The sequence below is a fragment of the Rhea pennata genome, chromosome 5 (assembly GCF_028389875.1).
Source record: "Rhea pennata isolate bPtePen1 chromosome 5, bPtePen1.pri, whole genome shotgun sequence".
In the NCBI taxonomy this organism is placed as follows: Eukaryota; Metazoa; Chordata; class Aves; order Rheiformes; family Rheidae; genus Rhea; species Rhea pennata.
Genome location: NC_084667.1, coordinates 64,740,835 through 64,766,539, shown reverse-complemented (window position 1 = coordinate 64,766,539; position 25,705 = coordinate 64,740,835). Strand labels below are relative to the sequence as shown.

Here is a 25,705-nt window from a genome sequence, read left to right as displayed (position 1 = left end):
CTAAGGATAGAAACAGAATTTTTACATCCTTGAAAGGGTAAGGAAAGACTATTTATTCTCCACTGTAGATCACAACTTAAATATTTTATCATACAGATAAGGATTTAGCTATTTTTTTCAGCATAAATGTTACAATTCTTTCCTCCTTGGCATGACAGGAGTCTACAGATCCTCAGGATAGAAAAATTCAGGGTGAAACTCGAATGTTTTAGCAGGGAAGTCAGTAATGGAAATAAACTGCTAGAGTAAATAGAGAAGCTCTCGGATCCTGATAAGATGTTTTGTTTTAGCCAAGCGAGTAAGTAGAGCCGAGTCGCCTTGACCGCAGCGAGGAGGTGATGGGGCGTCCTGAGCGGGAGCTGCCCCCGGACCTGGGCTGCTGCACCCCCGGGAGCCAGAGCGGGCAGTGAGCATTTGGCACCCAAGAACCGTCTCATCCTCAGCTAAACTCTCCTGGATCCCCTGCTCCACTGCTCCTGGGCCACGATCCCGCTCCTGGGAGGGTGGATGAAGGGATCCAGCCTCTGGGTCCCGGGCCCCGCTGTGGGGGCAGCCACCCCGCGGAGACGCTGGTGCAAAGGGCGAGGAGCCCTCCGGGCCCGCAGGCGCCTCAGCGCGGATCCCTCTGGCGGCTGGGGCAAAAATGTGTGCCCGCCCAACGTGGGGCTCGAACCCACGACCCTGGGATTAAGAGTCCCATGCTCTACCGACTGAGCTAGCCGGGCGCTGTGGCGCGCCTTTCCCGCCGCGCGCCCTTGGCGAGCCGGGGAGCGTGTGCGCGCCGAGCGCTCTGACGTCCGCGCCCGCGCGCGGCTCCTCCCCGGAGCCCCGCCCCGCCCGCGCTGGCCCACAGCGGGAAAGGAGGAGGATTGAGGCCCCTCTCCGGACGAGCGATGATTGGCCGGCGTGCCGGCCAATGGGAGCGCGCGTTGTTGGGCCGTGGGGAGCGTGAGTGAGCCGGGGCGGGAGGGGGCCGCGTCGGGCTGGGCCGAGCGCGCCGCCGCCGCTGCCGCCGCCATGAGCTCCATCGGCACCGGGGTGAGTGCGCGCGGGCTGGGCCGCGCCGCCTCCTCGGGCCGCGCTGCCGGCGGGGGACGGGGACAGAGCGAGCAGCCTGCGGTCCCGCCCCCGGCCGAGGCCGCCGCCGCCGCGGCCTGTCACCGCCTGCGCGGCCGCCGCGGGCCGGAGCCGCCGCCGCCGCTGCTGAGTCACCGCGGGCCGTTAGGCCGCGGAAGGCGAAAGGCGCGGCGGGGGGCGGGGCGGGGCTCGGCGCTGGGGGCTCGGCGCTGCTCGCGGCCCGCCCGGCCCGGCCCGGCGGGGCGGAGCGGAGCGGGGCGGGGGCGAAGGCGGCTCGGGCGGGCGGGGGCCCGGCAGGCTGAGCCCCGCCTGGCGCGGCTGCTCCGCGCCCCTCTCGGCCTGCGGGCTGAGGCCCCGCGCGGGGCGCTCCGGGATGCCGGGCTGTGGCGCGGCGCCGGCGGGACGCGCCGCTGGCCCGGGGCTTGGCGGGCAGGTGTCAGCGCGGCTGGGGGGCGATCGAAGCCCTGAGCCCAGCGAGGGCGGCGGCCGAGTCCTGCGCTCCCGGCGCCCTCCGGGAAGGATGCGGACTGCCCGGGCTTTCCCGTGAATGCGAGGCGGCTTTGCGTTTGCTTTCTGTTCGGTTTAGATCCTACAGATCCTTTAGGAGGAGCTAGCGAGGTCCTGGGCGGTACCTTTGGTCAAGACCGCAGCTCCGGCCTGGTTCGGTGCTGAGGCGGAGTGAGCTTGCCTGTGTGGGCAGCCGCGTTTAGATACGTAGCATACTTCTTAAGCATTTCAAATACATGCTTGCTATTAATAGCTGCTGGATTTTTTCCAAAAATTAGCAGAAACTCTTAAAATTCTGAAAAGGCATAGAGAAAGATCCCATAGATAATAAGTGTTGCACAATATATTCTAGATTGCAGATCTGCAAGATGTCTGTATTGTCAGGATTTGAAATATGAGTATATCTAGGACTGAGGCAATGACTTTTTATAGTTAGCTGGGTTCGCTTGTTGCTGTTCATGCATCTTATGTAAGGGAACAGCCTGCTTGTGGTGCTTAGTCCACACTGATGTGATGCAAGTGATGGTCTTGCATTTTTAAATAGGTAGACCTAATCTGGAAAAGACTTGCACTGAAAAGGGGCATTAAAAAAAAATCTGGGATGTAATGCTTTTTGTTGTTGTTGTTGTTTTGCTGAGCAGTGTGTTTTCTTTTTCAGTATGACCTGTCAGCTTCCACGTTTTCTCCAGATGGCAGAGTATTTCAGGTTGAATATGCTATGAAAGCTGTGGAGAATAGTAGGTAAGATACAAATGTCTGTATCTGTTTGTTAGTTGAAACTTTTTTAAATAAATATGATGGCTTTGCAGATAAAGTTACATTATCAAAAGAAGTTATAAGCAGCTCTGTCCCTGTCCACATTTTAGGAGGTTTCAAATAAAGTGTAAAAGGAGTATAATGACTTCTGATTGTTCTGCAGTATGGTGGAAACACAGATGATGTTGAGAATACAGAGGAAGGCAGTAAACTTACTTGTGCATGTTAAGGACAATAAAATCCTATGCTTTGGGGCAAAATTGGATTGGAAGACTCATTAAGGTGCATAGCTATGATGATAATAGAGCTGCAGAAGTACCTAAAAGTCCATTTTATGGATGTGAATTGAGGATGTGAAAACCTAACTTGCTCAAGGCCTCATAAATTCATAGTAATGTCATGGGTGTTCCCAGTTTCTTGAGGAATGCATGTCATGCTAAAGCAATAATGTCTGCTTCTCAAAAATGTGTGTCTTCCTTCAGGCAAAGGAAAACTGTAAAGCAAGAATCCTAGCTGTGCTTGCTAGTGATAAAAGTGAGATTGATTAGCAGGGCATGGAAAGGATCAACCCAGGTGTCTGGTCACAGCGCATGCTGCCTAGTAAGGATTAGTGAAAGTATTTTGACTGGGGTAATGCTTGTGGCACGTTTGCTAATTTATGCTTGATCTTGCTTTCTCGGAGGGTTACGGAGACTGTCACATCTCCTAGATCCTTTACCAAAAAGAAGAGATTAAACAGTTCCTTGTTTTCTTATTAGTATTGTACAGCATGTGCTTCTCCAAACAGTGCTGCTACTGCATGTAGTCCTGTCCAAAATCATTTGGATAGGGACTTGGCAGTCCCTTCCTCACCCCCTTCCCATCGTGTAAAAACATTATTGTAAGTTTAGTGAGCTAATTCTTTTTCTTTTCCGCTGTGTCTTCAACGTTAAAATGGTGTCCTACATAGATCATACCATGGATTTACCTCTGTGGAAATTATATCATTATTTTTAGTATTTTGTTAATTCTCTGTTGTTCATTTTGGCTTCTGAAATCCATTGCACTTCTATGTAAGTGAGATTTGCATTTATCTTGTTTTTCAGTACAGCAATTGGGATAAGGTGTAAAGATGGAGTTGTCTTTGGAGTAGAAAAACTAGTTCTGTCCAAGCTTTATGAAGAGGGTTCCAATAAGCGTCTCTTTAATGTTGATCGACATGTTGGAATGGTGAGGTGCTCTTCAACTTAAATTTTTCACAAAGGGAGACTCCCTCCAAAGTAGATTTATATGGAGCAGAGAATCAATAATAAATAGAAGTAATTTATAATTTTCTGTGTATGTAGTCAGAAATGCCAATGGATTTTTAGACTGTTTTCTGTAACTTATTCTTGGTTATGTGTGCACATTCATACTTCACTTCTATCTAGATAAATGTATTTAAAATAGAAGATAGGTGCATGTTCTGAGGCTGTTATAAATTTCTTTGAAGAAATTTTGCTTATATAATAGTCAGGTCAGCATAAATAGTGGTTTACTGCATGAGAGAAATACCTGAAACTATATGTACTTACGACAATCGGGAAGAGAGCTAGGTTTGCTTCTAATCCAAAATATATGTAGAACAGAAAAGGAATCGTACATTGCTATGGCTATCCTTTTTCATATTGCTGATGTTAATGTAGTGTAGTGGTAAATCGTAAGACACTATTTAACATGAAGAGAACTTCACTTATGTTTTAATACAGTATATATAGGAAAATCAGTATCATATTGATACATTTTAAGCTTGTTAGCAGGTGGAAAGCTTGACTGGATTTAGCTGTAATAGTATTCGCTAAGAATCTTGATTAAGTCACGTAATTAGACTTTTGTCCATCTTCTTAAGACCTGTCCATCTTATTATCTTTTAAGACTTTCTTAATGTTTTGAGTAGCTGACAATGGTTATCGTTTCAGGCAGTAGCAGGACTTCTGGCAGATGCTCGTTCTTTGGCGGACATAGCTAGAGAAGAAGCTTCTAACTTTAGATCTAACTATGGCTATGATATTCCATTAAAGGTAAGAAAGTGGCATGGGCCATTTGTTTTATTTGCTTTCTTAACCTCAACAGGGAGAATTATGTTTTATTACTTGAGGCTTGCTTATTTCTGCAGAGAAAGCGTTTTAATGTCTTTTTTTCTTTTTCCACCTAGCATCTTGCAGACAGAGTGGCCATGTATGTGCATGCGTACACGCTATACAGTGCTGTCAGACCTTTTGGTTGCAGGTAGGTCTTTGAAATATATATTTATCTGCAAGGATCTTTTGTTTCACAATGGTTGCAACTATTTAGGTTAGCTGATTTTTTTTTTTTTTTTTAACTGGAATTAGTAACTTTGAAGTCATGTTGTAAACTTTTTTTTTGGGGGGGGGGGGCAGGGGTGGAAAGATTTGCTGGTAACTGTAGATGAAGCATTCACACTTGCATAAGAGCACACAGAATGCCACCCTATCCCTAAACTTTAGATCTGTGGCAGTCGTGAAAGCAGAACTTCCTCTGCAATCATCCTGCTTGCCCTCGTAGCTGAAGAGTATGTTGTAATGGTCTGAAGTTGTTGGTACAAGGTGACAAATAAGCTGTTGAAAGCTGTTGTCAAGCTGCTGTCTAGTTACAGATCCAGTAAAACCTTACTGGCATCGGTGTGGTGGGGGGTCATGATAATCCTAAAATGTAAGATGAATTGCTTAATAGAATGTAGGAGATGGTCATTTTGCTCCAAGAAGACTGTAGGAAACTTAATCATGTGTAGTCTTTGTAATACTTCTTGAGTTGGTAGAACAAATGCTTCCAATTTCACCTTTTTTTGCAGTTTCATGTTGGGGTCTTATGATAAAGATGACGGTGCACAACTGTACATGATTGATCCATCAGGTGTTTCATACGTGAGTGTTTTAAAATATTTCCATCTTGGCACAAGCTCCTCTTTTAAAAGTTTCTAATTAGGAAATAGTAAATGGTGTTCCAGAAGATCTGCTAATGTTTGAACTTACTCCTGAGAAGATCACTGCCTAAAGTAAACAGAACTGATTTTTGCTCATCTTCACATCTCTTAAATGCACATATTGTGTATATTTCTTGGGAAATATATTTATTTATATGTATCTAACAAAGTTTGTTTCCCCCACACCCTTCTTTTTCTTTTAGGGTTATTGGGGATGTGCTATTGGTAAAGCCAGGCAGGCTGCAAAAACGGAGATTGAAAAGCTGCAGGTAGGATGTTATAGTTTTGTTTTGCTGTTTCAAGATGGATATTCGTAACTTTGTATTGGTACTCGCTGAATGCCTAAAACATTCAAAATACCAGAGAGGCAGATGAAATGTTTCCTTTGTACATACTAGAAGATGTTCTAGCCTCTATAACAGCAATACTTCTCAAGCCTTGCCCCAGGGGAACAGGAACTCCATAGGGAGTGCACACTTTTAAAATGAGAAGCATAAACCTACACTCCCATGCGGGCCAGCAAGCAGAATATTTGAATGAATATAAGCTTACAACTAAGTTTTTCATTTAGCTGTGAATGAAAACCTTAGGGCTGCATTGTGCAGGGTGGTATATCTATTCTCCCCCCCCCCCCAAAGATTTTAGATGATCCTTTTGCTTAAAAGTTGAAAAATGCTGGCATTGCTAAGGGAAATGAGTGGAACTGCAGAATACGGAGTGATCACTGGAATAGTATAACTTTGAAAACGTTAACGGAGAAAAATATTTTTTTTGCCAGGTATTTTGCCATATTTTGCAACTGGCTAATGTTAAGGTGTTGCCTTTTTTTCAAAAAAGTCTGTGTAAGGAGCCTGTTGTTGCTAACTGATTGTAAACATACTACTTCAAAATATTTTACGTGTCTGATGAAAAGGACTTTAGTGCTGTGAACATCAGTGACTACATTAATTGCAACAGGAAAACATCTTGTAAATCTTGTAGGTGAGATGACATGGATTTAGAATCATCACTTGTGAAACAGGCATTGCTGTAAAGTACATATACAGGACAAAATATTTTGAGGAATATTAAAATCTTGTATATTCTCATTTGTTAACTTTGGCTGCATCAAAGTAGCTACAATTTGTAAGGACATTTCGGAACAGTTTCCCTTTTTAATAGCAAAAGTTTCTTTTTCTCTACATTTGAAAGCATCATGTTCACATAGTATATTTAATGATACAGTTCTAGATGTGTTTCCTTTTGTCTTTCCCCAGAACAGGCATTTTTTAGGGAAAAAGAAGTCTCAATATGTTAAACTAAAGTAGGAAGCCTACAAGGTCTGATCTTGACATGTATTGTGGCATTTGAAACTATAATTTCAGTTTTGATGTGTACAAAGTGGCAGAAAGATCTGATACACTGGGTAATACAGTTTACAAAAATTTCATGTTTTTTCTGCAGTGCTGAGATTTGTGTAAAAAAAAAATTACTATACTTCTTGGTTCTTGTACAGCTAATAAGTATATGTATTATTTGATATCTACAGTATGGCCTGTAACATTAACATGGAAACAATAGTGTATTATGTAGCGTAGCTACATTTATTTAATGGCTTGTTTGCAGAATGTCTTGTAATGCTTATGCTTTTGTCACAGCAATGTGAAGCGAGTACAGTCTTGCATGCAGATGCTTTTTGCTAACAGTATATTGATAGGTTTCCAGATCAGAATTAATTTTGATAAGACCAATTTGTGATTTAATGTCATAACTGAAATGATAAAGAGACAAAGAACTAAAAGCTTGTGTGGGGGTGATAATGGCCTACAGTAACCTATTAATTAAAACTTACTGGAATAAGAGATGACTGCACATGGAAAACAGAGGCAAGCAGGTAGTCACAACTTTAAACCTGCCTTACAGGTACTGCAGAACAGATACTGAATCTGGGAGAGAGGACACAGCATATGAAACCCTTGTAGGTAGCTTAAAGTGCAAGCAGGAAACACTGCATTGATCACATCAGTTGTAGTTATGCAAGAGTGTGAGGGAAAACTTGTAGTCACATGCACAGTGCTTCAGTGTTTCAACCTCCTGCAGTGCTTCTCATGTAGCTCAGATGCTATTAATCACATTTTCCTTGAGATATGGACACAATCGTAATTAATTCCTGTGATGATGAGTATTGTAATGGTTTGCCTGCAGAATTAATGCATCTGCGATGGGAAAAGGATGATGTCAAAACGTAACTTCACGCCAAAGTTCTTTGGCTTATAAACATGCATGGCAGCTATAGACCTTCAAGTCTTGCAGTTTCACTACTAACTCTATATGCATATATAGATATAATTTAAGTATTTGTTTTTAGTTAAGTTATGCTTATGTACAGTGATCCGTACTGTGTTACAGATTGAGGGTCGCAAATGTAAGTGCTGAAGCAATGGGTCTCTGTCTGTTTAGGAAATTTCTTGGAGTGGAACTGTGATGGCCTGTTTATGTAACCAGGTGCTTTTGTTTTTCCCTGTCCATCACTTCCAAGTGCAGGCTTTATCCCAGAATGGGCTGTAGCACACAACAGGGACACAGGGCTATTGCTTTGGGAATTCTTCACTGCTGTCTCAAGACCAGTAGCTTCTATACTACAGCTTTGAAAATATTTTACAAATCTGGGAAAAATGGTAAACTATATATAACTAATGGGTTACATTCAGAGTTCAGTATAAAGAATATGAAAAGAAAGAGCTGGTAACTTATTTTGAAACTGAAAATCATTTTACACCAGGGAAAGTTGCACTAAAATGTGTAATGTATTGGGACTGTATTTTGTGACTAATGTTCTGTTTCAGTTAATTACAGGTACATTTTTGAGTGCAGTATCAAAGGCTGATGTTCATCTGATTGGTACAGATGAAACCTTGAGAAAAAACACAAGACTAATTTTGTTTCAGCCCTGCAGTGATGAAAGATAGTAGGGTATATAACTTTGTAGTCCAAAAGAGTTGACTGGCAAGAGATCTGACTTACAAACCAGGAGTTTATTATATCATGGAAATAGGCATTTAATCTTACAATGTTGTCATTATCTAGTATGAGACTATTTTGCTTAACTGTGATTAAAATGTCAGAAGACTGTGAAATAAGAGATTAAAAAAAAAATCAGATACTAATACCTTGTACAGCCATGCAGTCTGTTGTTAACATCTAAGTAGTATTCTGCCCTTGGGGTATCACTTAAAGATTAAAGAAAATCAAAAGTCAAAATTATCAACCAATAAAATGTTGGTAAGACCTGAAGTGTTACTATACTATCCAGAAAGTGTATGAAAATGATACTTGAAAACATCATGCTCCCATTACACTGTGCAGGATATTATTTTAGGTCAGTTTATCAAAAAGCATCTAAGAACAAGAAAGTTTCTAAGATGCTTAGATTATTTGTTCAGCTTTAAGCATCCAAACAGTGGAGTGCTTTAAACTGGAAAGTTTCAACATAACTGTTTTTTCACAGACGTTCACTTGTGAAATCCTGCACTGGAAGAATGACTTGCATGTTGCAGACTGAACAAAAGTGAAAGACAAGATGCATTTGGTTCTGCTTGTAGCTATCTGTCAGTACTGAACAGCAAGTTCATTAGGCATGCAAATAGAGACTCGTGTTCTGATCTTGGAGAAATGGAAAACACTACATTTTCTTAAGATGTATGTTTTTAATCTACAGATGAAGGAAATGACCTGCCGTGATGTTGTTAAAGAGGTTGCAAAAATGTAAGTCTCCTCCTATCCCCCCCCCGCAACTCAGTAAAAATTCTTGTTGATGAGCTTGCCATGGTTTCAAACTGAAGACATTCCTTTTAAACTGAGTACCAAGTCTTGCTAGATTGGTGCTCATGCCAAATGTAGTGTATTCTGCTATTAGTATTTATCCTCCTCTTGTGTGATATGCCACTTAGTACTGAAAAATGCCAAAGAATTTGAAAAATACTTATTTTAATCTTAGCTGCTACTTGTTATAGGTGCAATTTGTAGCAACAGTGGATTAAAGTTTAAACTGGATATAATCACTGTTTTTAAAGTGTCACAGAATTGCAGAATAGCTGGAGTTGGAGAGGATTTCTGGAGATCGTCTGATCCAACCCCACTGTTTAAGCAGAGTGAGCTAGAGCAGGTTGCCCAGGACCATGTCCAGTTGGGTTTTGAACGTCTCCAAGCATGGAGACTCCTCAAGCTCTTAGCAACCTGTTCCAGTGTTTCATCATCACCCTCACAGAATTTCCTGTATTTCACTGTGTGCCCATTGCCTCTTGTCCTGTCACTGGCAACAACTGTCTGGCGTTGTCCTTTTGATGCTGTTCTACTTGATGCTTAAGCAAAAGAATTTTGTAAGAACCGACCCACCAAGCCTTGTCTTTTCCAGGCTGAACAGCTTTAGCTCTCTTGACCTCTCCTTGTATGAGAGATGGTCCAGTCTCTTATCTTGGAGCAGTCCAGTGAAGGCCCACAGATAGACCTATGTCTCTTGCTTACTGGGGAGCCCAGAATTGGACACACAGTCCAGATGTGGCCTCACTAGTACCGAGCAGAGAAGGATCACCTCTTTTGAGCTGCTGGCAATACTCCTCCTAGTCATATAAACTTCCTAGTTATATAAACCAGGTGACAGAAATTCCGTGGCGTCCTGATCCTTAAGTAGGAGATGTACGCTTCATTGCACAGATTGAACAATGAACTAATGCTTCAGACATTAACCAGAAATGAAGCTGCGGTCCTTGATCTGTCCTTTCTATTTGCCTAAAAAGCAAGAACTGCTTAGGAAAAAAGCAATGTATAACTTTGTGCTTAAAGTTGATTACAGGATATAGCTGACTTAAATGATTAAGCTTGATACCACTTGAATATATTGGAAATACTAAATTTGCACACGAGTTGATCAGCAGTAACCTATCTTTAAACTATCCTAAAACTTCGTGTATTAATATAATTTAAAAATACAGGTATCCTTTCAAGCTGATACAATACTTAATTTTCCTGCTTTCTAGGACGTGTCTTATGCTTGTCACAAATTTAATCTGTGCTGCAAAATTATGATCGCCAACATTTTATAGCTATTGCTTAGAACATTATAAACAAATACTAAACATGCTTCTATCACCAATGTTGCAAAGTGTGTTTTTTTTCTGAGTTTGTCTGAGGCTGTCATGATAGCAGCTAAAGGAAAGAACTTGTTGGATCTTCAGATGTGAGAAGGGAGTCTTTCAGATGTACTTTTTTCTCACCTCCCTTCAGATGTAAGAAGGACCTCAAAGCAGTTCTGAAACAGTACAGATAAAGCACGGATTTTTAAATGGTCTAGAGACTTTTTCTTTAATTCTGTCTTTGCTGGAAGTTTTAACAGCAACTCTAGATGCAGTTTTGTTTTTCAGCTTTTCAGTAGCATTTAGCAAGATAACATAGAAAGATTTAATCATTTTGTAGCCTAAAACACTTGCCAGAGTATAGAATAATAGCTTCTTCAAGAGCTTATAATGGTTTGCAAAAAGTTTGTCATGAGCTGAACACATAGAAGGCCTGTGGATAGACTTAGGTACTGATCAGTAAGCCCAGTCTCTAATGGTGGCAGAAGGGCGTAAGAATAAGGTAGGCATAGTAATACTGCCTTTTAATATCAGTGTTAACTTCCTTCTCTGTTTATATAATTTTATGTATTTGTTTCACAATACTTTTATCAAACTTTAGGTGGAGGTACTTAGTGTGCTGCTGAATATAGCCTGTTCTCCACTGCCTTCCAGCTTTTTACATAAGTTTGGAATAGAGGGTGTCTTTCAGCTTTTGCTTTAGTGCTCTGTGAAACAAACTAAGGAGTACAACCTTCTAAACAAGTGACTAACTTTTGTTTAAGGTGTGATACTGTTTTGAGTGTATGTTTGAACTCGGTGGTGGAGGCTGAGTTTTTATTGTCCATTCATATTCCACTGAGGAGTAACTATTACTAAGTGGCTACATTGTTACTGCTATTTTAGTGTAATATTTTTACCACAGAGACCAAGGGCTGATTTCACTAGTCTGGATGGTACTGCATGTGCTATTGTATCACTTGTAGTTTAAATTCTGGTTATTATGTTTGCTTTTAGAATGGCAGTCAGTATGGAAATCTATGTGCTAGCCTCTAATTTGTCATGCAGGCTATTGTAGCTTCAGTTGTGCTGGGATTTAGTCTTAAATGTAAACTGGAAAGAAATTTACTGGAGAAATATAGGACATATCTAACTGTATTCTAGCTAAGCTAGCAAAAGCAGGCAATGATGACAGCCTTGTTCAGTGAAGTTCTGCAGTATTTAAACTCTGAACAATGTATGTTTTAAAGGTGCTGTATTTCTAACTATGTTTAATTCAGCACCTGGATTAGATCTGACCTAATCTACATCTTAGCTGTAATCATTGAATGTATTTTTACGGCAGTTCCTTATTTATTTTTTTTTTCTGTTTGTATATGTAAGGCAAAAAGCATGGGGAGAGCTTCTATTGACTGTAAGAAGAATCTTTCAATAGAAGAATATATCTGCAAAGGGAGGAAAGCTTATTCAGCCTACTGATCAATCTGTTCTAATCTATACTCTTTTTGTTCTTTCCAGAATCTACATAGTTCATGATGAAGTAAAGGATAAAGCTTTTGAACTGGAACTCAGCTGGGTTGGAGAAAGTAATGCATTTTTATAGTTTCTATAAACACTATAGAAGACTTCTAAACTTTTGTAGCTGAACTAAAACTTGTTTCTAAACTAAAAATTTAGAAACTAAAAATTGTTTCTAACTTCACCCTGCATGTCAAGGTCTTCATGTGAATTCTATCTAAGATGTTCTCTCCCTCTCTTTTTTTATTGGCAGTAACCAATGGAAAACATGAAATTGTTCCCAAAGATATCAGAGAAGAAGCAGAAAAATATGCCAAGGTAAGGTCTTTTTTTTTTTTTTGGAGTCATCTCAGTGTTTTACATGACAAATGAGTCCAGAACAGAATAAATTAACTGACAGTTAGGCTTCTAGTGTAGTGATGTCTGAGAACTATATAGTTACAGCAAAAATCACTTAACTACTAGCTGAAATTATTCTGAAGGGAGAATAGTGAAATATACTGTGTGATCCTGGGATAGCTCTTATTTTCAAAAACAGGACATTTCAACAGGCTTGCATAGGTGGCATGTTTCTCCTTCAAAAGTAAATGTATTGAACTTTGAACAGTGGTATAAGTGAATAGGAGAGCTAATAAGTCGTGTTGACTACAACTGCTTTTAAAAAATAACTAGCTGGAAAAATTTAAATATTCCCAGCTTTTAACAGATTTCCAACAGGTTTTACCTGCCTAAAGATATGAACAAACTGACAAGTTTATAAAGCTCTAGCAAAACTCCTTTCGTAGGAAGTTATTGTAGGATGACTTAAACTAGAGTGTGTGTGTGTGTTTGTGTGTGTGTGTTACTAAACTTTTTCCTCCCCCCTCCACAGGAATCTTTGAAAGAGGAGGATGAATCAGATGATGACAATATGTAACATATTGTTACTTCAAGACAAGTTCAACTTTTCTTAACTTAGTACAGGTTTGTTTATATGTATTAACCATGGGATGCCATTATGTACTTGCTGGAAGATACTGAGTGACCAACTTGCACTAATAAATTTTCCATTTTACTGTCTATGTTAACTTTTATTTCAAAATAGTATAAGCTAACATTATTGAGAAACAACTGTACTACAAAAGTTAGTCAATCTGTATCAAACATGACAAGAAGGAAAATTTTGTGGATCAGGGTGGTGTTGTTTCCTCTTACTACACCACTATAGTTGAGCCAGGCTAGGTCTGAAAAATGATCTGCCTGGGAATGTGACTAGTCTTTCATATCTTGTAGTTTAGTATTAAAATCAGTACTTGACTACTGTCTGAATAACCAGTATCATGACTTGCAGTTCAGACATAGCTATAGTCTACTTGTTATGACTTACAGTGGGGGAAAGAATACAAGTCTGTAAAACAGCTGGTTATAGGTTTAGGTGATGTACACAGCTAACAACTTCAAACAGCCAGTGTAACCAGCAAATGTTCAGCAAAAGGAATTTTGCTCTGATGTATTAAGGCTAGGCTTATCTGATGAATAGGAGAAACTAAAAGTTCATGGTTAATTCAGTTTAAAATAGTGCTTTTTATAAGCTCTAAAGATATGAGATCTATTAAGCTAAGTAACTGGGATTAATGCTTGAAGAACTAAACTAGTCTTGTTTTAAACAGCCTGATGTAGCTAGAGTTTCTCAAATCAATTTTGAATCAACTTTGTCAATTGTGTGACCTTCACAGGCATTGAAAAGGAGCTTTTTTTCCCTAGGAAGCAGAAAAGCAGGAAAGACTCTGCTTATTTTAGTCACTTCTAAGTCTTGAAAGACAAAGTAATAAACTGTTCTGTTTATTACCTTAAAATTCAATTAAAATCCAAGTCTTGCTTGACCATGAAATTAAATTCCAATGGTCACTACAAGTCTAAAATGCATACTTCTCTAACAAATCAAACTCCTCACCTTGAATACCACACGTTAATAACGAGCAGCCCTTGAACAAAAGCTGTCCTTTATACAATATTTTTTCTTTGAAAAAACACTGAAAATGTTCAGAGTTTTCTAAAGAGGATTGCAAGATATTGGCTCTCCTTAATTTCTTTTTTAGTGATGGGGAAAGTCAAGTGAGACAGGGAAGTTTTTTGAATAATTAATGATACTAAGTTTGAAAGATGTCTTCAACCAGACAAGTTGCTTAAATTTGTGGATATGTTGTGATGGTCTCAAGCTTAAGCTACATGAATTTTCTGCCTTTCCATGTGGCCATAACTTTTAAATTGTTCTAGAACTCTAGATCAAAGCTGTTTGAGTAACATTCATCATGACCATGATCAACAGCTTCCTTCAGAGGCAGTAGTAGAGTTGTACTGAATCAGGCTTGAGTTGCGTTGCTATTTCTTCAAAATGAACTAACGTACTACTAAAACTTACTGCTGATTCAGGTGCTTGAGTCATAGCGGGAGCCAGTTAGGAGGAAGCTCAAGTCAGCAGCCTAAAGCATTAGCTTAGGGCTGATGCTCTACTCACTGTATTTGACAACAGAACTTCATTCCCATCTTGAAAGTCTTTGATATTATACTGCTGGCTGAAACTGCAAAATGGAAAGTTAATAGCCACAACTGGGTGTAGCTGCACACGTCTACCCAATTTAAGTAACAGTCATTCAGAATTAGGGACAGGAAGTGTACCAACAGTTCACATAAATCAGGTTTCTGGGTTAAATGAGAGGAGAGCAAAATCAAATGTGCATATTTGCAAGATGAAATGGAAGAAACCTGTTCCACAATATTTGAAAAACAGAGTTGAGAGAACCACCTCCTTTCCTATTCATAATCTCAAACTGGATACTTCTCAGAGAACACAGCATCTTAAAAAGCTTCTTTGAAGAAGAAGCATGATCTAACTTATTGCTTGTTGGAATAACTATACACCTTTCTACAAGGAGAAGCAATTTAAAAGCCTATGAAATTCCAGTTTGTAATAACCCATACAAAATGCTACATAGCACTTGTTTGTCATAGCAACATCCTCAGTTAAGTAATACCAACGTGATCATTACTGTCAGTTTTTGTTTCCAAATTAAGTTATAACTGAGTTGTCAAGAGTGTAGGCTCTAGCTGTTTATCATGATATGTAAGAATTGATCTTCATCTGTGGGAAGGAAAAACAGCTGTTACTTCTTTCATTGACTGCAGATAGAGAAGGAAAAAAAAAAAGCAGCTTATGGTGCCTTGTTTGAAAAAAATACTTGCATTTATTCAGGGAGTCAGAGACAAGAGAGCAGGACAAACACTGAATAAGCCATTTGTAGTATCAATATTCCCCTTAACGTTTGAATCAGTAGAAATCTAGCTGACTTCTACTGAAGTGGTGTTAAGTATGGCTACCTTTTAACAAACAAGAAGGATTGGAGAGACTTAGCTGTTATTTCTAGTCTAGAAGGACTCTCATTTCAATAGAAAAAAACTATTGCAAACTCCCTATTACAGCTAACTTCATAGCCTTAACTATTTGCAGGAGAAGTGCCAAATGGGATAGAGTGATACAACCAAAGTGTGTTTACCTTTGAAGCTAGTTACTTAATGATTAACTATGAATTTGTACACTAACCTTCATAATATTTCGCTACTGTAGTCCACACTTATGGGGTAAATTCTGATTTCAATTAATTTTGCTATTGTGAACTAGTAGATATGAATTAAGACCACAGTCAAACTTTGTATTATTTATATTGCTTGACACATAGTAGCAAGTCACTAGGACAAGAGATGAAGCCTTTGAAAAAAAAGGGAATGGCTTACAAGGCCAGTCATGGCAACAATGACTATGTAAAATTTTTGAATGCAGTAGGACAACACAGCACCATTAAACATTCAGTAAATACTGGAGAGTATGAAAATGGCTTTTTGTTTTTAAAATAAATATAGCTGTCTCAGGCAAACCGCTTTGTGAAAACTAAGATCCAGCAGGGGCAAAGCTGGATATGAGATCATTGTTTAAGGGAGGACTGTATCTGTTACAGAAGAGGATCAGAGATAACGATACTAAGTCTCAGCACTTAAGATGTGCACTACTAGAAACTATAGTTTTTTTTTTTCTTTTCTTTTTTTTTTTTTTTTATTTTAAGGATATGCAAAACCAGAAAGATTCACCTGTTGTAAATGCTGCCTCCCTCTCTGGTCTTAAGACATATCCAGGATAAAGTCAAAGGTGAGCCCAGAGAACAGACAGCTGATCAGTGACTAAAGCAAAGAAAGATGTGAAAGCTCCCGACACTCAGTCTTCTATAGCTTCAGCTTTGGAGGATGCCTAAAGAAAACACATACACTCAGTTTCTGCAGGGTTGGATCTCCAGAAAAGCTCCTCATGCTCCTACTTAAATCTTACCTGTTTTGAGTAGTGAGCCACTTAACATGCCAGGGGACTAGGGAGAGTCCAGCTGGCTAACTCAATTCAGAGATGCCTGAAGCACATGCAGGCCCAGTATGATAGACTAAACTGCAGCAGTCAGCAACAGTGACATCTAAAGGCTCCCAGAACCAGCCTTAATTAACAGCAGAGCCAACATGCTATCCCACAAAAGCAGAGCTTGGCTCCCCTTGCTAGAATGAAAATTAGCTTCTATAGCTGGTCTGAAAATGATTGTCGCATTTCAATATTAAAGTGAAGTTGAAATCAAAGCACTGCAAGGCTAACAAATGTGCCCTCAGCAGGGTAAGAAGTTCTGAGTCAAAGATTTGCGCAAGAGGTAATGTCTGCTTTTACCATCTAATTTGAATGCTTCTGCCCAAAGCACTGGAAAAGTTTCAGTTCTGAAAGTATCAGAAATGCATAATTAGACTCATACCAAGCAGCACTTCTTTTTCCTTCAGGCTACAAGTAATCTACACAGTCCAGACTCTGGCCATTTATGGGAATACATAATAGAGCAGAAAGTCAAATACCCACTTGGAACACGTAGCTGTAGTTCTTTCCATTTTGAAGCACGTAACTCCAGAGCTTTAATGCCATACACTGTTACTTCAGACCCAAACTGCATGTTTAGCAGAACACCAGAAAATAAGATTGTATATAGTTTAGAGGTACACAGATCCAACAATGAAAAGAGTAGAATGTACAGTAAGATGCTTCCTCTCCTTAAGTCTCACACACATCAACTTACTATTATTCACGATCTGATGAATCGTCACTCTGGTATTTAATAGGACCGGACATGTCATGCTTCCTGTTGTTACAGTTATTTAGTGAACAAGTCCACACAGAAACTTTTTCAAGAATTTAAAAACAAGGCTAAGGTGAACTCTGCAGGTGACAAAATACGTTCACCAGTATCTAGTTTATATACATATGCATGACTGTACCAAGTAAGATTTTAGAATATGCAATTGGACTTGCACTGTTTAAAAATTGTGTTTGGACTGCAGCACCAGGGTAATCAATTTCCATTGTTTGTACTGCTTTTACATGGCTTTAAAATCAGCATTTTTGATAGTATCTTCTTTACAAGTGACTTAATACTGCTGCTGAAGCTATGATAAGATTGAGCTGTTTAAATAGATCAAAGTATTAATCTATTAAAAAAAAAGTTTCTAGCATGCTAGATGTACATAAGGATAACTTCCCCCCGCCCCCAAAAAAGAAAAAAAAAACCCAAAACACACTAATCTGTATTTGGTGCTGACTCTCAGAAAGGAAACATTTCAAAAAGAATTCATCTTGTGCAGATCTGACATATGCCAAGCATCAGGTCATTTATTATTTCTTTCCCACTACCAAAAATAGCTTTCTGGCTTAAGGTTAAAAACCTCACACGCTTGATGCACGACTGTGTATATAGACATACTAATATTTGAGATGCTGTCTGGCTATATAGCATAAGTCACCATTAAAGCAGCAGCTTTGGAATAGCGACATACACAGTATTGCAATGCTTTTCTTTAAGATAAAACTGTAAGGGAGCACAAAACAGCAAATGCAGCTATACATCTTACACGTTTATCAGCTCTAAGTCAAGATAATCATTACCTTTATTTAAAGTACAAAGATTCAGGATTTTAAAGAGAAGAATAGTGAGAATGTTAATTGTCACAGTAATTTTGAAATAATACCAAAAATACAGTAAGGAGACTGTTCGCTCCCCCTCATTTTTTTCTTTCAGTTGCATATGTCTGTAAGACAAGGACTAGTTTTTCCTCCACCCACCAGTTTTTCAAGTTACATGCAGCAAAGGAAGTTACTTTCAATTTAGAATTGAGAGATATTTTGAGACACCAACTGCTTTTAACTTTCAGAAGATCTTGTTACTCTATTATGCCCAATTATACAAAGAGGCAGAAGACAGGCTGTAGAAGAGGTATGGATGTAACCTTACTATCTGTCCAATAAATATGTTTTAGTATTTGAGAGCATGGGATCTACAACTGAGTTCCAACAAAGCCTCCCATTTCCAGATGGGCTAAGCAACCAGTGTGCAGTATTCTTCTTTCATCTTCAGTACATTGCTATTAAAGGACTCAAACAGTTGTTTAAAAATGGTTCTTACACATAGCTGGGCCAACCAAAAATGGACAGCTAGAATAAAGCAGGAAGCAGCGTCTCATAGTTTACAGTCCAAACATGTACATGTAGTCAGATAAAAGAAAAAAATGAAATTCCCTTTACTCTCTGCTACAGACAGCATAAGAACTATCTTCTCAAAATATCGTTTTAGTTGACATGGCAAAACAAACCAGATAGGAGTTTAAAAAGAATATGGACCAGTTTACTGTTGCATAAAGTTAGATATAATTTGGGATGACATGTACAGTCTGTATATCCAGAACACAGGCTAACACACTACAATCATTAAGATTCCACTTTCAGTAGCAGGTTTGACTAGTGGTAAGTTAAATTACAGAAAGCGCACCTGGAAGCTGATATATTAAAGAGATGCCTAAATCTGACACCACAAAGTTCTTGAAAGTGAAGCAGGAATTTGTTACTGTCATCATTTAGGGTAGGACAGAGACCCATTACATTAAACAGCACTAACAGGTTTTGAGACCAACAACAGAAGTGCTAGATGACTTTGATAGAACACTTTTTATATAAAGGTTAATTTCAGCTCTTATTTTAGGTTTTTCCACACTCTACAGAGTATGTCACTTCGAGAGGCTAGTTTTCCCACATCCATTTCTATATCCTTCAAGAATATTTAAAATACATGTATATGAAATACTATATTAGGAGGCAGAACCAAAACCTAGCTTAGTGAATTTTCTGCAAGAAAGCCAGTTTAACAAGACACTACTCCCCCAACCAAACTGTCATTTCTACTCTCTTAAGTCTATGCCTGTATTGTGCAGCTTGCACAGAGATGCTAGGGGAGAACACACCACATAAATAAAAGCTCACTTCTTCCATAAAGAATAATTTAACTCTCCAGAAATACATGTATTTTCTTCTTTCCCAATTCTAGAATTAATGGCACAGATCATTCCAGTAGTTCTGTTTATAGTGCAGCTATACTGATGCAACTAAGGTGGTGGCAGATTCCACAGAACTGAAGTTCCTTACAGGAGAAAGCACATCCCCAAAGCTAAAGATGTCCTGCAAAACAGTAAATTAATTCACAGCTTAAGTGCCCTATTATATTCAGTCATACGATAGCTCTTTGTTTACTGGCCACTTGAAAGTTTGTCACCAATAATAACAGTTTAAACAATACATACAAATGAAAAAAAAATCATTTCAAAAAGAAAGTGCAAGTAGGAAGAGCCTCAGAACTTAATCACTGTTGCCAAGCTATAGGTTCTCACCGACAGCAGCTACTTGCAGCTAGTAAAATTTAGTTCAAAAGACTGAGAGCACTCATACTAAAAAAAAAACAAACAAACAAAAAAAAAAAACCCACACACAATAGTGATCAAGTGCAATCTTGTTTAACAAGCTTGAAAAGTTATCATTTACGGTTACTCGGTTACTTTAAGTGTTTTAGACAAGGAAAAGCCTTAGAAGAAAGGCCATGTAACTACTGCCTTCACAAGCTTTCTTGCACTGAATACCGCAGCCTTTGCTGGAGTAGCTGTTGCTTCCTTGTGCTAGGCTGCATACAATTAATGGCACGGATCATGTTGCTTTACAACTCTCATTTTAGGTTTGTAACAATCCATCATTTTAATCAACAGCTTATCAATATTGACAAGCTTGAAAGCAACAACTATGTGACAAGCAGACGAAGTGCAAGGACTCACCAATATTACAACTGTATTTTATTTGTCCTTTAGATATCACTATAATGGTGAAAAGATGTGTTTTAATAAAAATCTAAACTGAACAAGCCACTTATCAGTGTTTGAATAAACATGTCTATATGGGAGCACAGCTCCATAACAGCTTTCCCCCCCCCACACACACAGAGTAAGATTCCTTTCTGCAGAAGTAGATATGTTTAAGAAATACAGGAGGAAATAAAAGCCTTCTAAGATATAAACTACCAACAGATAACAAAGGCATGTAAGATTCTTACTTCAGATTGGCCATGACAAATCACTCAGAAAATTACTTTTGTAAAAGCAAAATCCAAGAAAACCCTGAATCTTCTACCAAGATATGGAGAGAATTATCCAACAGGAGTCACTTCTCTTTGCCAAAGTGAAACAACAGCCTCCCTGAGCTCTTCAAGTTCAGCACCAGTCAACATCCTAGATACGAATAACATTACACACTCATTCAGTATACATTTAGTCAGTCTGGTATCACAAAAAGCTGGAGCGAATGCACAGTTGCTCCAAGGCAGATGAAGGAATACCTTACATTTTTTATTCAGAAGATTCCAGTAAGATTCTTCAAGTACAGCATGCAACCAAATTTAAGTACTCCCCTGTTAATTTTCATAGCAATGAAATACAGAACCACCACTCCCACAAACACGAAGTTCTTGTATTCAAGTTTCACTACTTATGTTTGATTCAGATGTGAGGTGGACTCAAGTACTAATAGCTCTAGACAAAAATCTTACTCTATTAAGAATACAGATTATTTAGAGATTAGATGCAAGTTTAGAAGTTTTAACAGGAATACTAAAGTCACATTTATTCTGTATGTGGTCTAGTGACAAAATTCACACATTAGAGAACCACTCCTTCAATCCTATATTAAAAACAACTCACCTTAAAAAGAGATGTAGCTAGATTTAAATCCAGCAGATAAACATTTATCAGCAGATAGATTTACATTAGTAACAGTGTTTCTAACTACAACTCAGAAGTCAGCAAAGAAACATTTTTAAATTGCGTGCAGTAGAGATTTTGAAAGCCAGTTAAATACAAGAAGTTTTAAAAATTAAAGTTTACAATACTGAATAGCTGATAAACTAAGATAACACATATGCATACATGCACAAAGGTGCATTTCTAGTACTAACTAGCGTCTTGTGCATAACAAAAGACAAAACTGAAACAGAAGATTTGATTACTAACTAATGACAGACAGAGCTAATCTTTTGCCTCTATACTAGCATTCACAGACACACTACTATTTTCAAAAAATGCAAAATGCTCCTTCAGGAGTCACATGAAATATGCTACCAGCCAGAATAACAACTGAATCATCTCATTTGACTTTGACTTGAAGTATTTGTTTAAAGTTTAGAAGGACAGACTGATCATTTGTTTCCAGATAACTGAAGTCCTTTGCTACATCTGAAGTAAAGCTGATAAATCAGGAAGGTGTCTACAGCAGGTTTGATAAGGTGTGTGCTGTAGTTATCTCCACCTTCTCTCTAATACTATACAGCAGTGTTTTGCATCAGCACACTAAAAACAAAAAAGCTCCTACTTCTCTAACATAGGTGTAATAGCCTCACTATTGGCACTGACGCAAAGTTGTAGTCATTCGAGATAATTCCAGTGTAGTGTGATTTGTAATCAAACTATCTATCTTGCATCTGTTTGCTAGACAACCAATGAGAAATATCTATATTCAGATAATTTAATAACACATGACAATAGCATGCAAATTGGCTTAAAATTCTATCTTAAGTAAACCTGGGCTATGTCACCCTCATTCCACAGCTGCTAAGTTAGTTAGCTTTTCATACAAGTGTATTAACTATCCTAATAGAAAACTGCATACCAGAAAAAAGTCTCCTCCAATATAGTTCTTATTCTGTCCAAAGACAAGACTACCAGTCAGTCTTAAAAAAGGAACATTTTATGTTTGGAATTAAAAGATTGCATAATACTTGCCAAAACCTCTTCACAGACTTAACAGGCTAGAATGAAAGCCGCAGTAAAATCAGTTGAGAACTAGCATCTCTCCTCTTGGTGCTAGGCAGCTAATAACGCAGATCAGTTGATGCATCACTAATTTCTGTACATCTTTTATAGCATGCAAAATTATAGTTAAGGACTGCAGCTGCAAAGCATAACAGTCTGGACATAGTTTATTCAGTAAAAATAGGAGTACTTCTCCCTGGAGATATCTGAAGCCTCTAACAAGAGCTACTCAAACAAGCTGAGCACATATCATCACTTTACTAATATTATTTGAGGGAACTACAAAACGAGTACTCCTGTTAGCTGCAGAGCTGACCAGAGGCCTTTCTCCCAGGTTTTTCTTTGCACAAAGCACTAGGTTTTAAGTATTTTCGTGATTATCCATATCCAGAAGCGTTACCACACTACTTCAAAACCTTCCCATAGCAGACCTGATAAATTGCTAGTAAACTTCAGGGGATATTATATACTAATTCAGGCTTTTTAAGCATTGCTACACATTATGACTTCCACCATAAGCAATACACACAACAAAATAATGAAAAGTATGATGCATAATTAAGTTTGCCTTTGAATAACTAAATATTAATTTTTGTGAACATAATGACAGGAATGTGCCAGAGCTGTGGAAACTGTATATAAGCATTTAGCAATACCAAAAGATATATAGACACATATATTCGTATATGTGTTTATATGTATGTATGCATCAATACATATACACACATGCGGAACTTACTGCTGCTGGTTAAGAGTAAAACACTTTTTTTCCCATGACTAGGAAAGAAGGTTTAACTTTTTTTAAAAAAAAAAAAAAAAAAAAAAAAAGAGCCAGCTACACTTACTGAGCTTTCTGGTGTTAACTTTTACATTCCTCAAGGTTCCTCCCCCTCTCCTGATACTAAGCAATTAACTTTTTGACACACTTCTCTCAGAGTATACCATTACTTATGCTCAGACAATAAAGTTATATGGCAAACATACAGCTGACCTCTTCATCTATACAGAAATACAGCAGTTTCACATAGACAGATGTTCTGAACCTCACAGCAGACAGTCGCTCAACCACCGCAGTGTCACTATTTATTGACAGAATGGAAACCAAGGAGAAGAACATTTAAAAAAGGAGAACTAAACACTAGAAACAAAAATATAAGTAGCTAGAAGTCTAAACATTTTCTCAACACCAATGAAGACAGACACAGAGGAACATATATTTTATTACATACATTCAGAGCCAAAATATTCTGAAGTACTGATTCTTATTCTAACACTGAGCTTCTTTGTATGTGTACTCCAAGCTCTTGTAAGTACATGTAAATGCAGTATGTCAACAGCAATACTACTTTGAACAGAATTATGACTTACTTAGCCCAGAAATCCCTCTTTTTATATTCTTGTCTCTCTTCTCAAGGAATCCACCTGATACCTTCAACAATTCTATTTGGCTGCAGCTTTTATTCTTATAAGCAATACTGTAGTTAGATACAGAAGTATCTAACTGCTGTATTTGCCTCGAGTGTCATATCTGTGGAAGATTTCTAGCAAGATTTTTGTAAATTCTGCAACTAACACCAAAGAAGTTTTAAAATACAGTATTTTTTCTAATTTATTTACAGGGTCCAGCCATCACCCGAATTTCAGAATTACATGTGACCGAAGATCAGTTATATGCTTAGAGTAATTTGATGGGTTTTTTTTTTTTTTTTTTTAAGTAGTCTTGTGTTAATTTGCAGATTAAGATATTCCAAGGTGAGTCTTCTATACAGCATATATATGACTTTCGGTATTAGTAACACATGATAAAAGTACTGCTGCTTTGAACAATGTTAAGTATTTGTTGTTAATCTTTTTACAGAGGAGTAGATAATAAAATGACTTCCTAGGATTCAGTCTCATTCTGTAACTTTTCCTAAAACATTACATCCACATGATAGATTGGTTTGTGACAGAAAAATCTACTGTTTGTTTTCTTCCACCACTCATTTCGAATTTTCCCTGTAAGAGATCTTTGGGGTGGGGTAGGATAGGGGATATAGCAGGAGAGGAAGTATCCAGGTTTTCTTGAAATCTCACAGCTGGCAATTAACACTAACATACATTTAAGATGCAGGATTTCAATATCATAATGTAGCTTTGAGCCCTGAAATTCATATTCCAGTTAGAAGTTATTTTAAATCAAAGCTTTCCTCTGGCTTGCCAAAAGCAGCTTTTTCATTTCATTACTGCATTATTTCATTCCATTACACTAGACATCATCCCTAAGTTGTGTCAGAATGTTTGGACTATTTGGTGAGCTGCCTAGCTCGGCATTCTTAGGTGCTTTAAATACCATAAAAGAACAAGTCACCCTCCTGTTGACTAGCTTACATAGGAAAAAAAAAAGTCCTTCTGCTCATAATAGTTGGATAGCTAATGTACCAGCTGGAACAGATACACACAGGTGGCTAGGATTTCTCTGCTAGAAATCAGAAAAAAAGACTGATTAGTTTCACCATGAACTGTTATTTATTGTGTGGTACTATACTCAGTACAGAGATCCAAACAGAGCCTCAAAATACTCACAATTTAAATTATAACTTATCCAATATATTCCAAGGTTTACAGACATCCACAGTTCACATTAAATAAAAACCCCAAACTTCAAAAGTCCTCTTAACAGTATGATTTAACTCATTCTGTTCTAGACAATAACATGCTCTTCAGTTTATCCATGTCATACTAGATTATAGAAGTTCATTTCATCCATCAACATTAAAAAAAAAAATATATCCCTCAAGCCTTTATACATTTTTATATACAGCTTTAAACATCTTTATATTTACAGCTTAGCTCCAAACACCAGAAAATTAAAGTTACCCTTCCCACATATTAAAAATATATATAATAATCCACTCTAAATATGTATTAGTCCAATCTAAATATTCCTTATGTGCATTAACCCTTCCTACATCTCTAAAGCTTATCCATACTAGACACCACTGCTCCACAAGTTTCCTATTGTCCCCATTCCTGCTTCTTTCTGAAGTATCAGATTTAATTACAATAAATAAATAAAAATGCTGAAATCACAACTGAAATGGAAACTGCCCCTAAACTAACGGTTCACTTCTGTCAATATTGGCACGGGGCCTTCTAAACTCTATTAGCAGGTCCCATCACTGCTGTTTTAGGTAGACCAAAGGCATGTCATGATGCTGGGAATGAGCACTGTCACACAAATGCTTGTTACTCAGTCGAAAACACTGTCCCTCCATTACATTCAACCACAGATAAAATTTTATATAGGAAGTTAAAATAAAGAAGTTATTAGAACTGGAATATATGTTCTGCCTTGCAGGACTGTACCTTTGGAGAGCTTCCATCAGACACTGCAGGACTGGGCAGGACTACCGTGGCGGGGTTTTATTTTGTTTCGCTTGGTTTCGTTTTTTTGGCATCAAAAAAAAACCTCAGGCCCCAGTCACCACTAGTCTTCCCGTGTCTTTGCTGCATCTTCCTGCGAAGAGATGACCTCAGCCGCCTGGCGCGAGGCCAGGAAACGATCACAGGCACCACTGCCGTGTGC

At 38.5% G+C, this 25,705-nt stretch overlaps 1 protein-coding gene and 1 non-coding gene across 5 annotated transcripts; one reads left to right on the top strand and one right to left on the bottom strand.

The window, feature by feature from the left end:
* Positions 1–652: 652 nt before the first annotated feature.
* Positions 653–725, bottom strand: TRNAK-CUU (transfer RNA lysine (anticodon CUU)). Its single transcript has one exon. It is a non-coding gene; the product is annotated as a tRNA-Lys (tRNA).
* Positions 726–918: 193 nt separating this feature from the next.
* PSMA3 (proteasome 20S subunit alpha 3) lies at positions 919–24,025 on the top strand. Of its 4 annotated transcripts, XR_009958589.1 has the most exons (13): positions 1,432–1,510; positions 2,243–2,325; positions 3,426–3,549; positions 4,278–4,379; positions 4,514–4,587; positions 5,171–5,243; positions 5,506–5,571; positions 9,000–9,046; positions 11,911–11,978; positions 12,164–12,228; positions 12,782–12,873; positions 16,008–16,090; positions 23,757–24,025. XR_009958589.1 is itself a non-coding variant. In XM_062577461.1 (12 exons), the coding sequence occupies exons 1-11, from the start codon at positions 1,451–1,453 to the stop codon at positions 12,824–12,826; spliced, it is 807 nt and encodes a 268-aa protein (XP_062433445.1). In that variant the 5' UTR covers positions 1,432–1,450; the 3' UTR covers positions 12,827–12,873; positions 23,757–24,025. The 4 variants fall into 4 exon arrangements, 3 of the variants coding, with proteins under 3 accessions (XP_062433446.1, XP_062433445.1, XP_062433444.1); XM_062577461.1 differs by lacking the exon at positions 16,008–16,090; XM_062577462.1 differs by lacking the exons at positions 1,432–1,510; positions 16,008–16,090; positions 23,757–24,025 and adding an exon at positions 919–1,038 and having other exon boundaries at positions 12,782–12,969.
* Positions 24,026–25,705: the final 1,680 nt, after the last annotated feature.

Excerpts from the sequence above, each read along its gene's own strand:
- PSMA3 (XM_062577461.1), top strand. The coding sequence starts at position 1,451 with ATGCCGGGCTGTGGCGCGGCGCCGGCGGGACGCGCCGCTGGCCCGGGG. Across the intron at positions 4,380-4,513 it reads GCTATGATATTCCATTAAAG|CATCTTGCAGACAGAGTGGC; the intron begins GTAAGAAAGTGG and ends TTTTCCACCTAG. Across the intron at positions 9,047-11,910 it reads GTTAAAGAGGTTGCAAAAAT|AATCTACATAGTTCATGATG; the intron begins GTAAGTCTCCTC and ends TGTTCTTTCCAG.